General features: G+C 44.0%; 1 protein-coding gene across 2 annotated transcripts in view; it reads left to right on the plus strand.

The window, feature by feature from the left end:
- Positions 1-15399, plus strand: part of PAPPA (pappalysin 1) — a 269879-nt gene that overhangs the window by 72480 nt on the left and 182000 nt on the right. For both annotated transcript variants that reach the window (XM_057548545.1, XM_057548544.1), the window contains exons 6-7: positions 4693-4814; positions 12369-12867. In XM_057548545.1, the coding sequence (XP_057404528.1) occupies positions 4693-4814; positions 12369-12867 (621 nt within the window). The remainder of the gene's footprint in view (positions 1-4692; positions 4815-12368; positions 12868-15399) is intronic.

A 15399-nucleotide genomic window follows, 5' to 3' on the forward strand; every position in this document is an offset into this window, starting at 1 on the left:
TCCTCACTGGGAGCTTAGAGCTGGGGTTGGGAAACCTCATGTGACACTTCAGAGCAGGCTTTCCAGCAGCCCGTAGATTTATTTATTTTTTCTGTGGCAATGAGGAGTATCAGACTTTTGGTCAAGGCTTGGCCTCGATTCCACTTAAAAATGGAAGTTTTGTAAATGAAGCTTCCTGTGTATGTATTCAATGTGTATCTCATCAAGCGGCCATTGTCCATTAAATAAATACCATCTGATGGTTGGAAACCTGTTGGAGGGTTAATTGTTGTGTAATGAGATATGTCTCCATTACATAGTGCCCTCAGCTTCAATCAATATGTTTTTAATAACCTATAGTCAGTTGGTACTTGAGGCTCATACAATAGCTATTCTGTTCAGTCTAAGATTTCACAGCGGAGTTATCATATGTTAAATTCAAACTGACATTTTAGAAACATGTCTAATTAGGGTTAACAGCTATGTAGACCATAGTCTATGGCTAAAGGAAGTAGGTCAACAAGTTCAATAAATCGTTGTAAAGGAATGGAACTATCACTCTCCCGTACACACGGAGTTCATACTGGTGGAAATTGGCTTAGTACAAAGTGCACGAGCTTTGATGTCAAGTTGTCTGTGTTACAGTCTCAGCTTCACCACTCCCAGCCTATGGGACCTCGGGCAAGTCATCTCCCTTCTCTGATCCTCTCTGGCCCTCTGAGTCCTGTTCCATAAAAGGTGCTAACATGCTTACTGCACCTGGCTTTTGTGGGGAATTCAACAAGATGACCTCTGTGCTGTACCTAGCGCACACGCTCTGTGTTCAGGAAATACAAGCTCCCTTCTTGTACAGCTTTCCAGAGCTGTTGAGCTACTTGAAAAGTTCTCTTTCCCTGCAAAATCTCTGGTGTTTTCCACTACATTCATCAATGCCAACCTCTCGCCCCTGGCCATCCTCATGTCCTCCTGCTGTTCCTCACATCTGTGGTCTAAGAGAATACAAGGGTTTTCCTTAAAAAAACATATTCAGGTCCTCCCACAGCCTGTGTCCTCACACATGGGCAACTGAATAAATAATTCAAGGCCACCCCTGGCTTTTTTAACTCCTTTATTTTCATCTGTCTTGCAAACATGTGTTGACTAGATGGTTGCATTTTTCTGAACAGTGGGCTGTGGTGTATTGGAAAGAATGCTGGACTGGGGACCAAGAGACCTGGGTCTGAAGTCTTTGCAGCCTCATCCATTTCTTCTTCCTTTTCAGCCTCACTTTTCTGATCTGTAAGCTCAAGGGGATCTAGCCTTTCTCAACCAAGGTTCCTTTTCCAAATCTCAGAACACAGAAAATGACTTGAGTAACTGTTTTCTCAGTTCTCCTAAGGATGGTACATAACTAGTACCATTTTAGATGCATAGGAGAGAGGTTAATTCATTATGTACAGTGGATGCCTTAGAGAAGCACTGTTCAATAGAGCATTCTGCAGTGTCCAATATGGTAGCCATTTAGTCAACTGTGGCTGTGGAGCAATTGAAACGTGACAAGTTTAAATGAGGAACTGAAGTGAATTCTACATTTATTTAATTTTAATTCATTTAAATTTAAATAGCCACATGTGATTAGGGGCTGCTGTATTAGACAGCACAGATTTGGAGCTTTAAACTTTGATTCTCATGGAACCTGGGTAAGAAAGGTGATCTCTTCCAGTGTCAGCATCCTGTATTTCTCTCTATGATTTCAGTGTGTGCGTGTGTGTGTGTGTGTGTGTGTGGATACAGGTGCCCATTAAAATCAAAGAAATGCCAAAGATTAGAAACACATATTGTACGCTCCCTGAATGTGTGTAGGATCCTGCCTGATTTTGGTAAAGCCCATTTTGACTCTATGACTTTCTGAGCTATGATTTTGGGGTGGTTACTTTGTACTTATGATTCTCAGTTTCCTTAACTATAAAATGGGAACATCACCCACCATACTCAGGATCACCCACCTTTGCTTTTTAGTTACTGACTTTGCTTTTACTTGTGCCCAATTTATTCTTCCTTCATCATTCAGACTGATCATTTTAAAATGTGAATTAGGTCACGTCACCCATGCGTTATAACCCTCCAGTGGTTTCCCGTTACTTTTATGTGTAATCTAACACGTAGTCTACAGCACCTTCCATGATCTGGCCCTTGCCTTTCTCACTGCTCTTTCCTTCATCTGTGACTCTTGCCACCCAGGTTTCTTTCAGGACCCCTATTTACCAAGCCCTTTTTTCTTGCATAGGTCCTTTACATACCTTTAGACTGAACCTGGAATGCTTTACTCCCACTCTTTGTGTCATTCTTCACCATACCTTGACTAAGATCTTCTATGATTATGCCAATCTAAATAAGCCCAGCACGCTCCACCCCATTATTCTCTCCTACATCATCTATCAACTTTCCTTCTAGAAATGATGAATCTGTACTTTTATATCTATTTATCTGTTTGTTTAGGGACCGTTGCCTCTGCTGGATGGAAAGCTCTTATGAGGGCAGGTACCACACCAAATGTACTCACCCTTGTGTGGATAATGTCTGGTAGTTGTACAGTGCTAACAACCAGAGGCTGTTCAATGAGTATCCACTGAATGAACAGATGAAATATTGAATGAACACATGAACCAGTGATTGAACATGAGGGAATACACTTGGTAGAGCTCTGTGTAAATTAGGCACATTTATTGTCAGGTGGATGATGGCTTACTCACTCATCAAAGTGTTTATTGGGAACCTACACTGTGTCGAGAACTCAGTGACGTGCAGGTGACTATATGTGTATCATCTAAAACAAAGCATCTAAAGAAGTAGAAAGGCTCAATTACCATTAAGGTCGGTGTGACTCCCGATTCCATGCAAGGATGTTTGTAATCTCACTGTCGTCATAAAGCCAGTCCTGTGACTCTGAGTTGCTATGCATGGATTGTGGTCATTGTAATGGAACCAGAGTGGTGCTGAGCGCCTCTCTCTCCACTCCTCATCCCCTGCCTGCAAGCATATCTGTATAATCATCATTATTGCTAGTCCAGGAGTACCTTATACATACTGAAAATATATAGAAAGTTCAGAAAACCAGAAGGAATAAAAGTAGGGGGGAGGAATCATCCTGTGTTCTACCACCTAGAAATTACTGCTCATCATATTTTGTTGCATTAAGATTATTAGAAGAGCATTGAGATGCTGCTATAGATACGGTTTTGAATATGACTCTTTCACTTAACATGATAGCTAATGCCTTTTTCCATAAAATTTAGTAATCTTTATAATTATTTTTTATAAAAACTACTTACCATTCCATTGAGCAGATTAACCTTAGGCTATTTAATCATTCTCCTATCACTGAATATTAATGTGCTTATAACATTTCTACCTATGTATGTTTTCATATTTACAGTGATAAAGCTGAGGACGCAGAATCTGCAATTTGAGGGTCTAGACTAGGTGAATCATGGGTCTTAGCAACATATGGGAGTGACTGGTATTTATCCATCCATCCATACATACATACATTAAACTACATATGTTGACCACCATGTAAGCAGATAAGCAGGGACATGAAGTGTTCAGATTTAGGTTTGGGGCTGAGCTCCCTGGCAGCTGGGTGGAGGAGGAGTAAGGACCACCAGCAGACTGTGATGTTGACAAGCATGTGAGCCTAGGGTCTACGGAGGTTCCCTATGAAGCAAAAGCCCTAAGACTTGAGATAGGGTTCCTCCGTTGTATCTTTCAGGTAGCCAAAGTATAGTGATTCTTCTAGGAAAGAGGTATTGGAAGGACCATTGCATTTTGAGAAATAATGGGTTGGGCTATGACATTTCTTGACATTTTCCCTTTCCAGTCCCTCTGTAGGAGTTGCTCAGATTTACAGAGTTTTGGGCTCGCTCACCCTCGTACATGAGGAGAGGGCTTAGCCCCTCCCTTCCCAGCAACTGTCTCCTAAACAGGAGCCAAGTCTGGAGAACAAGTAGGATCCCAGAGGCTGTTGTGGCTAAAGGGAGATTGAATCCAGACACATAAGACACTAGATGATAGGGAAAGCCACCGTAATATTCTACTTCTGGGGCTGGGCTGGTCCCATTGAGGGATTGGCTTGCCCCTTGGAAAGCTGCTAAAATGAATTAGATGGCATGGTTAGGAAACCGTTTTTGACTATAAAATCAAAGAGTGACTCATCCAGCCCCAGAATGTCAGGGCTAGAAGATTCTTTAGGCATCATCTAGTTCAGCCCACTCATTTTCAGGTGAAGGAACTGAACCACGCCTTCTTCCTATTTAATACCTAGGATACTGGATGGTTCCTGCATATGGTAGGTACCTGAAAGATATTGTTAAAAGAATAAAATTTGAGGTCCAGTGGGGCAAAAGATTTTCTCACAACCACACATCAAATCTTTCAAGGGAACTTTAAATGATTGACGAAATGAAGATTAGTGCAGGTAGTAAGTTGATTCTGGGCTGCTTAGAATTAAAGTGTATCCCCCATCAGAACAGAAGCCACTTAGGGCCAAACAAGGCCCTCGTGGGCAATGGGGAAGAATTTCACTCATGGTCATATTCTGGAAGCTCTGGGAAAGATAGGGAAGATCGGAGAACATAGATTGGTTTGTAACCTCTGCCTTTGGCTTAGTCAAGCCAGGGACTCATTCAACTGTTCCTAAGTCGGTGCATTTTCCTTCTTTCCTTGGCCTCCTAGAGAATTGGGATCAGCATGTGACCTTTGCCTGGAAGGGAGAATCCTGGTGCAATATGCCTTCAACGCCTCCTCCCCGATGCCCTGTGGCCCATCAGGACACTGGAGTCCTCGGGAAGCAGAAGGTAAGCCAGCCTGAAAGCTCTTTTGCTGGTTGGGTGTGCAAAGAACACTTTTGATGTAGTTGGAGTTTTATGATTTTAATGGTCTTTTTCATGTATATCTCATTTGATCTGAAGATCACCCTACAAGGCCAGTACTTTTTTTTTCTGTCTTTTTTTTTTTTTCCTCAGCTTTATTGAGATATAATTGACATATAACACTGTGTAAGTTTAAGGAGTACAATGTGATGACTTGATACATGTATGTATTTCAAAGTCACCACAGTAAGGTTAGTTAACACATCTGTCACCTCACACTTCTGTTTTTGTTTTTGTTTTTTTTTGGTGAGAACATTTATCTAAGCAATTTTCAATACAGTATTGTTAACTAGAGTCACCATGCTGTATATTAGAACTCCAGAATTTATTCACTGTATAACTAGGAGTTTGTACCCTTTCCCCTACATCAAGGCCAGTATTCATGCATTTGTTCAACACGAGTCTTTTGAGCACCTGCACTGTCCTAAGCACATCATGCCTCTTTACATATGAAGAAACAAATTCCCTGAGGTATTCAGTAAGTGCCCAAGGCCACACACCTGATAAGACACAGTATGTGTATGTTTATATATGCCCCAGACCCTGATATCCTGGGAGGGCATAAATAAACAAGGTCACATTAGAATCAATACACATCACTAGCCTTTGATTCTCCTACAGTTACTTCTGGGGTACCCAGGGCCTTCTTACATGTGTCACAACTCTTCCTCTCGGTTTCCTTCCATGAAACCTCCTTTTCAGGATCCATTTATCCGCAAGGCGCTAGAAGGAAGCACCTCATGACCGCCCCGGTTGTGGCCCCACCCATGACCAGACCTTCCCCGCACAGGGACGCCTCCCAGGCCTCCCCAGGGGCCAACAATCTCTGTGCCACCTTACAGCACAGCTCACTGCCCCTCCGTCTTCTAGAGAAATGAAGAAACTGCCTTTCACCCAATGCTTTGTTGCACTCTCGCTTGGCCCTGAAGGAAGAGAGCTTGCCACTTAGAGAATCTCGTGGAGAATTGCCTATTCCGTTTCCTCCTGCAGTGTCTCTTTCTTGGGGGCACAGGTCTAGCCCCTGAAGCCGGGCTGGCGGAGATCCCGCATTCTCCTCTCAGTCCTCCGTCTCGCCCTCCTTTGCCTTCAGAGACTTCCACGTAGAAGCCCCCTCTCTGTCCTTCATTCTGCTCTGCAGGTCGGCTCCTGGCAGCTGTCTTTGGGTGGGGACCCCAGTCCACCAGAGGGAGCAGAATCTGTCTCCTAACTGAGGTTCAGTGAGAACTCCCCCGTCTCCCTTTATATTTTTAGAAAGAAGCTTGAAAAAGAAAAAGCCAGAGATAGAATAAAGCAAGGGAGAGGGATCAGAGAGGAAAGTGAGGGAGAAAAATGACAGCGCTGTGCTCTGTTATCTTCTAAAATAGCTTAAAATAAAAATGAGAGTCGAACTGGGGAACTCTAAACAAATTCATCCGGGATGTAAAGCCAGAGGGGTGCCTGGGAGAAACCCTTAGCTCAGCCTCACAGAACCACAGGCTGTCAGACGCGGAAGGGACGGCTGGGGTCATCCAGCCCCAGGCCCCACCCCGGGCAGGAATCCCCTTTGTGCCCTCCCTCACCGAGGCTCTCCCAGCACCAGCTCGTGTATTTCCTTGGCCTTCCCGTTCTAGCTCCATCTGTTAGAAAGTTCTTCCCGAAATCTGCAGTGGTAACTTTTTCACCCAAACCGAACCCACGTTGGGTTCTCACAGGAGAAGGTATGGGTCTCTTCCATGCAAGGAGTGAACCCATCTCATCTCTGCCCACCGTAGGGACGGTCCTGGGCACACGGACTGGGCAGAGCTGACTGTCTAATAGGGGAGTCAGATGAGTACGCGGGCGATCACCATCGGGCGTGATGAGGCTTGTGCCGCGTAGGGGGCCTCACCCCGAATGGAGACTCACGCCACCCAGGAAATGTTAACACACCAGTGAACAAGGTACATTTAAGAATATGAGAAAGAAAAAAAAGAAAAAAGATAAAAAAAAAAAGAATATGAGAGAAGTTGGATACATTTAGAGCACTGGTTTTCTCAGTGTGATCTGGAGGCTTATGGGGTTCCTAAGACTTTGTAGTGTGTCCTCAAAGTCCAGAGGTATTTTCATAATAATGCTATGCCGCTGTTGACCTTTTTCACGCTCATTCTTTCCTGAGGGTACAGTGGAGCTTCCCAGCAGCTGCATGGCATGCGATGTTTTACTGCTCTGCTAGCTAACGGGACGCATACTTAGGTGTTCCTGTGTTTTAAAGTTTCTCAGTTTTAATCCACAGTGTGGTAACGACTAATAGATATAATGTACACAAACAAAAGCTCTTCAATAATGGGGTAAGAACTTAAGTGGGTCTGGAGTATGAAAAGGGAGGTGTGGGTGAGGGAGAGGTTGGACTGCGGTGATATGTGTCATGTCCGGATGAGGATGGGTTTGGATTATTCTGAGGGCAGTGAGGAGATGCCACGTGCCTTGGCAGGTGCCTGGAGCGTGGTGAGGTGTGCCTCTTAGCAAGATCGTCTGGGCTGCTCTGTGGCGAAGGGATCGGGGGAGGAGTGGATGGGGGGAAGGGCGCGTCCAGGTGGCTGTTTCAGGAATCCAGCAGACGGATGGCGGTGGCCTGGATGAGGTCAGTGGTGGTGATACTGGAGAAGAATCAACGGAATTGAGAGAGATTTGGGAGGAAGCAGTAACAAGACTCTACCCTGAGACGTTTCTGGCTAAAATCATCTTGGTTTGTTCTACCACTTGAATGAAAGAAATAATTTCCTGGTATCTCCCCACACCTCCATCCAACCAAACTGTCAGTTGGTTAGGTCTGTTCCTGGTTCATCCCTGACCCTCTTCAAGCATGATATGCAGAGTGGGGTCCCCCTGAAGTGCTGAGCGCCCCCTGTACCCTGAGCTGACTGAGGCCTCCAAGGAAACCCAGCAGCCCCGGGTTTTCCTTCAGGATATGCAAATTTAGTACAGGCAGGCCAGGAAAAGGCTCTGTTCTTTTTTTAGAGCATCCTATTACAGACTCTGTGATCCATTTGGCTCAGACCCTTTTAATATTCTTAAAGAAATAAACTTTTCCATGAGCCAAACTCTGCAATTTATTTCTCAACTCATTTTCATCCTATTTATCTTTGCGTGTTTAAGTTTTTGGACTTCCCAAACTAACATAAAACTCCCCAGTCTGTGAGCGATGCCAGAGTATCTTTGGGGTTGGGAAGGAGCATGGGTGGGGGGGGGGTGACGAGGATGGGATTTTGGTCCGAGTCTGGCCATCAGTGTGCTCTGTGCCCTTGAGTGAGTCACTTTGCTTCTCTGAAGATAGCATCTTATCCGTAGAACAAACGTCCTTTCCAGCTGTGATATTTTAACTCCATATTAACATGATATTAACTCCATATTAACGTTATTATTAATGTTTTAACATTATTTTAACTCCATATTAACATGATAGAAAATTCTTCATTTAACAGATATTTACTGCACATTCACTATGTTCCATTAACTCCATTTCATGAACTTCAGGTAAATATAATCACAGAGATTCTTGCCTTTGGCCACAGAACATGGTTGTACCAAGAAGAAACCTATTTTCCCTTCTCTTGAGCAAAAACTATATTTCATAGATGAATATTTTCTGAGGTATTCAATACCATGATATGCTTGTAGCTCAGGAATTAGATAGCTAGATCTGATCGACTCAAATTTCAGTGAAGATCACTTACGCAAGCCTATAATACATTGCAACTCCTGGGTTTTCCATGAGAGATTAACACATGGCACTGGCTGTTTTCATTCTTACTTGTATGAATATTTTCCCCATTTTTCTGCCCAGAATATTTCAGGTGTGCTAAAGTATTCATCTAGAAAAAGCCTGGCGCCAAGTTGTTATATTTGTGTCAACAGCTGCAGTGTATATACACAACGATATGTAATAGATGTCTGTATAGATCATGATAAATGTAAATTTAAATCAGCATAAGTATGTATAAATATATTTCACATACATATATGGCCTCATCTCTAGTGGATAGCTTATATAAACATGTAACTTTTCATTTTGTCAGCATATATACAAAAAGATGTGTATTGGTAATGAAGTAACAGTTCCTTTGTACTTTTCTTCCTTCCCCCTTCCTTTCTTCCCTCATCCCTTCCTTTCCTTTCCTTTCCTTTCCTTCCCTTCCCTTTCCTTCCCTTCCCTTTCCTTCCCTTCCCTTCCCTTTCCTTCCCTTTCCTCTTCTCAACCCTTCTCCCAGATTTATCACCACACATCCAATTAGTTTCCCAGCTGTATCCATTTTTCTTCCGTAGGGACACTGATTTGTCCTCATCTCTGATGTTCCCTTTGTACAAGCAGCAGTTGTGTATTATCTGAATTAGTACAGCAGTTTCTTAACTGTTTTCACTGGAGTAGAAGCTCCATGAGGGCAGAGACCATGGCTGCAAAACCTGTTTTTCCAGGGACTATAGCCTAACACTGGACACAGACCAGACAGTCAACAATTATTCCCTGGATGGATGGATGGATGGATGGAGAGTACCTGTGACTCTAAACATTGGTTTTTCTGAAAGACAACTTTCATTTGCTTGCTTCAAATTCTTCAGTAGCTCCCCAGCTCTCTCAGCATAAAGTTCAGTTTCCTTAAAGTGATGTACAAGACCCTTCATAATCTGGGTTCGGCTTCGCATGCCAGCCTTACCACCACTTACTGCTTTCCCGTTGCACTCAAAACCACAGTCATCTTATTTCACATTCTCTCTCAACTGTTCCCTTTGTTTGGAATACCTCCTTTTCCCAAGCTTTCCCTTGTTAATTCTTCCTTATGTTTCAAAACAGAGCTAATGTACTTGTGAATATGTTCCTCTATTAAATATCTCATCCCATTTGAGTATTATAGCACCCCTGTCGGGTAGGCATCATTAGAGTAGGTGATACAGTGAGAAACTGTATAGTTGATATTTTAACCCATCTTTCATTCCTTCAAAGCTTGGCATGATCCCTGGACCAACAGTATCACATAGTATCCTACTCCCCACCAAGGAATTACTTAACCATCTCAGGCTCTGTTTCCTCTTCCGTAAAATGAGTTTCATAAGACCAACGTCATAGACTTACGGCCAGGATGAAAAGAGCTGAGGCATGTAACGTGCCTGGCACAGTGCCCAGCACACAGTGAATGGTCAGTGCGTGAAGCCTGGTATTATTAAAGGGATTGCTGCCTTTTTGATGGCTTGGACTCAGTGCCCCTTGAGGCTCTTTTGTACATCTAAAAGTTGGTCTCTGATAACCAGACAAGCACACGCTTTGCAAATATTTCTAGTCCTGTTTACTTACTAGAGCATAATGACCAAGCTCACTTTCTTGTCCTTTGGAAAGCATTTGGTCCCTCTGTTGATTAACAGTAAACCAGGGATGAAAGCATGAGCCAAACAGATTTGTCATCTTTGCTCTCCTGGGGCTCCCCACCACCGACAGGCATTTTCTCCGAGGAAGGGAGGAAGGTTGCCCCATTCCTTGCCAGTTGCGGGAGAGCCCACGGTGGAGGGCGGGGGCGTGTTCCCCTGGCACCCGCCACGGCACAGTGGGCTCTGATACTCCATGGAGCCTTCGCTTGCTTTTTCAGCTCCATATTTGAACAAGATAGAAGATTCTTCACTTAACAAATATCTATTGAATGTCCACTATGTTCACTATTTATGTGCCAGGCACTGTGTTAAAGACTGAATATGGTACTGAGTGAAACAGAGCTACAAAACAGAGACAAAAATGACAACTATCTTACAGGATTTTGGTAAGAATCAGATAAATAAATTAATGGCTAGGGAATGTGCTCTGTAGGTATTAAAACGCTGCCCTCAGTAAAGCTTTTTGAATGAATAAGTGATATATGAGTACCAACAACCCACAGAGTCAAAAGAATCAGGAACTCTTTGGGTTGGAGAATCGATAAGAAGAAAGGCTTCAGCCTAGGTAGGGAGTCTTGTTTGTGCCTTTGACTTAAACAACCGGTCTCTTCTATCCAGCATTTGCTGCAAGTAATAAATGAACCTGACCAAGGAGAGGTGGAGGGAATCTTGTAGTTACATCCATCTCTTCTTGTTCTGATGTGTTATATCTAAAAAGTCTTTTGAATTTTCCTTGTTCTCCGCCCCCCCAGCCCCCTTGCTCCCATCTCTTTTTCTCTTCTCTTTTCCATCTCCACTGGACATCTTCTCTCTTCTCCCTTGGCTGGGCAGTGGCAAGGAGATTGGAGGCATTTACAGCTTTCACTGGAATGGCTTTTCCACCCAAAATGGCTTTCTAGTTTTCATACTGTGGTGATTCCTATTATGCTGTAACATTATCAAAACCTTTTCGGACAAAGATTGATTTTTTTCCCTTTTGCTTTAGAAATGTCCAGCATCTCCACCCCCCATCAACCACTGATGCTAAAGAATGTGGCTGATAGGACAACCTGAGATCCTTCATCCTTCCCTCACCAGCTGATGTGTATCTCTTGCTAGACACCCTTAAATAAATTAGAGGCAATCACTGCATTAAGTCCTGATTACTTTTCTCAGCAGTGCAAAGGAGAGCTCTCTGAGGGTCTAGGACTAATGATCTCAGCAGAGAAAAATTCAGAAGTCGCTGCAGGCTGAGATCAGTGGGGATGAGGCATCGTCTCCCTGGGGAAAGAGTAGAAGAATCTCTCCTTCCTTCTCCCCCCTCCTAACCATCCCTCCCCTTCCTGAGTCAGACTGGACAGAGCTCAGAGAAGCTCAGTGGTATGGAATGACCTCATGTGGAGAAGGGGAGGAAAAGAGATAAGATGGCTCCAGGGCTGTCTTCCAGCTCTGTCATTCATGGTTCTAGACAGTTTCCTCCCAGAATACTCAGCCCAAGGGGCAGAAGCTATCGTTACTTACCTCCTCTTCGCTGGAGGTTTCTGGCCCTTCTGTCATTCCAAGCAGGTTGTACCAAAGGCAGTGCCACAGGGATGCTAGTTTATTTTAGTGGCTCTTGCATTCAGTCTGGAGAGCAACGAGGAACTTCAGGACGAGACAAAACTAGGCTCTAATGCCGACTGTTACACTTCAAGCTGTGAAACTCTGGTTAGTTCACTCCACATTTCTGAGCCTTAGTTGCCTCATCTCAGAAATGAGTCCTTGCAAGAATTAAACAGGTTCAGAGGACATAGTGAATGTTTAGCAAATGTGCGTTCCTTTCTTTCCATCTGAGGCAGAAAAGCCTACAAGTAATAAATGAGGTGGGACACTTTGGGCACCAACACAATCATAAGACACTTATTTGAATGTAGTTTTGACCAGATGTCTGGCGATTCGTCCAGATCTGTATCGCAGGTGTGGGGATGAGCTGGGTGCTGTGCACACAGCAGATTCACCAAGACACTGAGACTCTTCCCTCTCTTTTTACCCTCTCTGTGAGCTCCAGCCAGGCCAGTGTCACCTGAGGTCTGCAGGACACTCTGAGGACTTTCCAGAACTCATCCCCTCATCTCTTGTCCACAGGTCATCCAGATGTTGAACAACCCTGTAAGTCCAGTGTCCGCACCTGGAGCCCAAATTCAGCTGTCAACCCACACACAGTCCCTCCAGCCTGCCCTGAGCCACAAGGCTGCTACCTTGAACTGGAATTCCACTACCCCTTGGTCCCTGAGTCTTTGACCATCTGGGTGACCTTTGTCTCCACTGACTGGGACTCCAGTGGGGCTGTCAATGACATCAAACTGTTGACTGTCAGTGGGAAGAACATCTCCCTGGGCCCTCAGAACGTCTTCTGTGATGTCCCACTGACCATCAAACTCCGGGATGTGAGCGAGAAGGTGTATGGCATCCAGATCTACACGTTGGATGAGCACTTGGAGATAGATGCGGCCATGTTGACCTCTGTTGCAGACAGCCCACTCTGCCTGGAGTGTAAGCCCTTGCAGTACAAGGTGGTCCGGGATCCTCCTCTCCAGGTGGACGTGGCCTCCACCCTACACTTCAGTAGAAGATTCACAGACATGTAAGTGCGCTCTCTGGATCAAGTGGGTGGGCTGTAGAGGGATGTAAGGAGGGTCGGAGAGGCCTGCACTGGAAGGAGGTTCATCACAGCCAGACTCACTTCTAGGGATTTGTAACCTGCTGTTGGGTGTAGAATTGTCTTAAGGCAGAGTTGATATGGTGGGAAGAACAATGGACAAAGAACCAGGAGTCCTGAGTCTTGGTGACAGCCCTAACATGTAACTCTAAGCCTCTCTGACCTCTCTGCAGCTTAGTTTTCCCAACAGTAAAATGAGGGAGGCTGGATGAGAGTAGCAATGAGAAAGTCATGTATTACTAATGAAAGTACAAGAACCGAAGTTTGCTAATGATTTCCCTCTTATATTAAATTGAAGAGTATTCATGCATTGTGATTGCTTTTCCAGCGGGTGAGAAGGGGGTGAAGTTATAGCAGGTTGGCTGGGAATTGGGCGTGTTCCTGGATATTTGCATGAGAATATTGCTGGAAGGTGAACGTAACCAGTAGCAGTCCTTGTCTTCCGGTGTGGAAGAGAGGCTCATACCCATTGGATCCTTAGGAGCCTTGGCAGCTCTAGGTCTCCATGATTCTTTTGGGATACTCATTGCTTTGATGTGAGATACTGTTTGTCCTTAATATTCCTTTCTCAGCCCACCTCTCTATCACCTCTTCCTCAAATATCCTAAGGATTTATGTTTTATGAGAGGGGCTGCCTTACTTTGAAGTCCTTAGTGCTTTTCCTATATGCCAGACAACGGGCTAAGGTCTTTGCATCTTTTACTTATTTCATCCTCCCCACAACCACAGCCCTAGTCTCCTTCTCATTTTACAAAGAAGGAAACTGTAGCTTAGAGATATGAAGTCACTTGTCCAAGATCACATACTTAGGAGGTGGTGAGATCAGGATTGGAATTCATCCTGACTCCTAAGCCAGTGCACTTAACCACTGTTCAATTAAAAACGTGATTCCAATTTCTGCTTTAATCTAACAAATGAGGGAGCCTTAGCTACACCGAATTTGGGTACCAAGAGTCTATGAAGTCAACCACCAAACATTGGTTGAACCTCTTCTATGTACAAGTGACATGGGTGGGGGGAACACTTTGAGTATTGAAAAGAACAATAGCTCAAGAGTCAGACACCTTGTGTCTAGCCCCAGCCAGCCCACTTGCTAATGTTAGATAAATCAGTCAATCTCTTTGAGCTTTGATTTCCTCTTCCGTGTGATGAAAATGTTGAAGTCAATGGTTTCTCTGGGCCTTTTGTGGCACTTTCTTTGGTTCTAAGATGATACAAGACGCAATCTCTGCTCTGTCTACTTGAAAATATTTGCTAAGCCAAATATTATTAATAGAAACCAAGTTCTGGGGGAAACTTTTAATCTTTTTAAAAGACAGAACCACTTTCAAACACTTTACCAGCACTTCCTTTTACAATGCTGGCAATTAACGTGCACATCGCAAGCAAACCCTTACCCATTCATGGACTCAGAGATGAAGAACAGCTGTTTAAGAACTCAGAGGGAGCACTTGGTTTGTGTTCGAGAATGTGCTTAAAAGATCGTCTTGCCTGGAAAATATTCTATGACCCTGTCTCTTTCATCTCCTCACTTGTCTAGAACGGTAAAGTTCTATAAATATGCATCCACTTAACATTTCTGTATAAAACAATGAGGTGAAGAAATAATAGATGTCTTAAAACCTCAGCTTAAACACAGCTTTTTTTTTTTAGCCTTGAGTTGTGAGCCTGTGAGAGCTGACACAGGTTGATAAGTGTGGAATTGTGGAAGTTAAACTGAAGGAGGAAAAGCACCCTGAATTCTGTTCTCAGCTAAGTCGCTGACTTGCTGTGCATTCTTAGGCTAGTCACTTACTCTTTCCCGTGCTCAGAGGCCTTAAATCTATAAGGAGGAAGTTGTACTAGACTAGTGGTTCTCAAAGTCAGTTGCATGTTACAAAAATTGGGGGCATTTTAAAATCACCTCCAGCTCACTTGCATCCCCGCCTGCTTCCTCCTCCTGGCCCTGCCCCAGGTATTGATCTAATTGGTAAGGAAGATAAGGCCTAACCATTAGGACTTTAAAATCTCACTGGATTATTCTAACATGCACCCAAGTTTAAGAACCACTGCACTAAATCAGGCTCTCACAGTGTAGCCCCAGACTGGCAGCATCTGAGAATTTAGAAAGGCCATGTTCCTAGGTGCCAGCCCAGACAACTGAATCAGAAACTCTGAGTACAGGACCTTTCCAGATGATTCTGGTGGTGGTTGAAGTTTAATAGTTACTGCTCTAAATGATCTTTAAGGCCCAGGAACCTCCAAGGTCTCTTTACTCATATGAGTGACTACTCATTCAATTTACAAGTTTGTACTGAGAATGTTCTGTGTGCCAGAGTCTGTGCTGAGAGCTGTAGATTTCAGGGATGACTCAGCCCTTGCCCCTTTCCTGTCGACACTCACACTTCAGTGCTGAAGACCTTAACCACTTGGTAAAAACGCCAATTCCTATGCCAGTTTGCTTCCAGAACCACCACT

This window comes from Balaenoptera acutorostrata, chromosome 6, assembly GCF_949987535.1.
Source record: "Balaenoptera acutorostrata chromosome 6, mBalAcu1.1, whole genome shotgun sequence".
NCBI lineage: Eukaryota > Metazoa > Chordata > Mammalia > Artiodactyla > Balaenopteridae > Balaenoptera > Balaenoptera acutorostrata.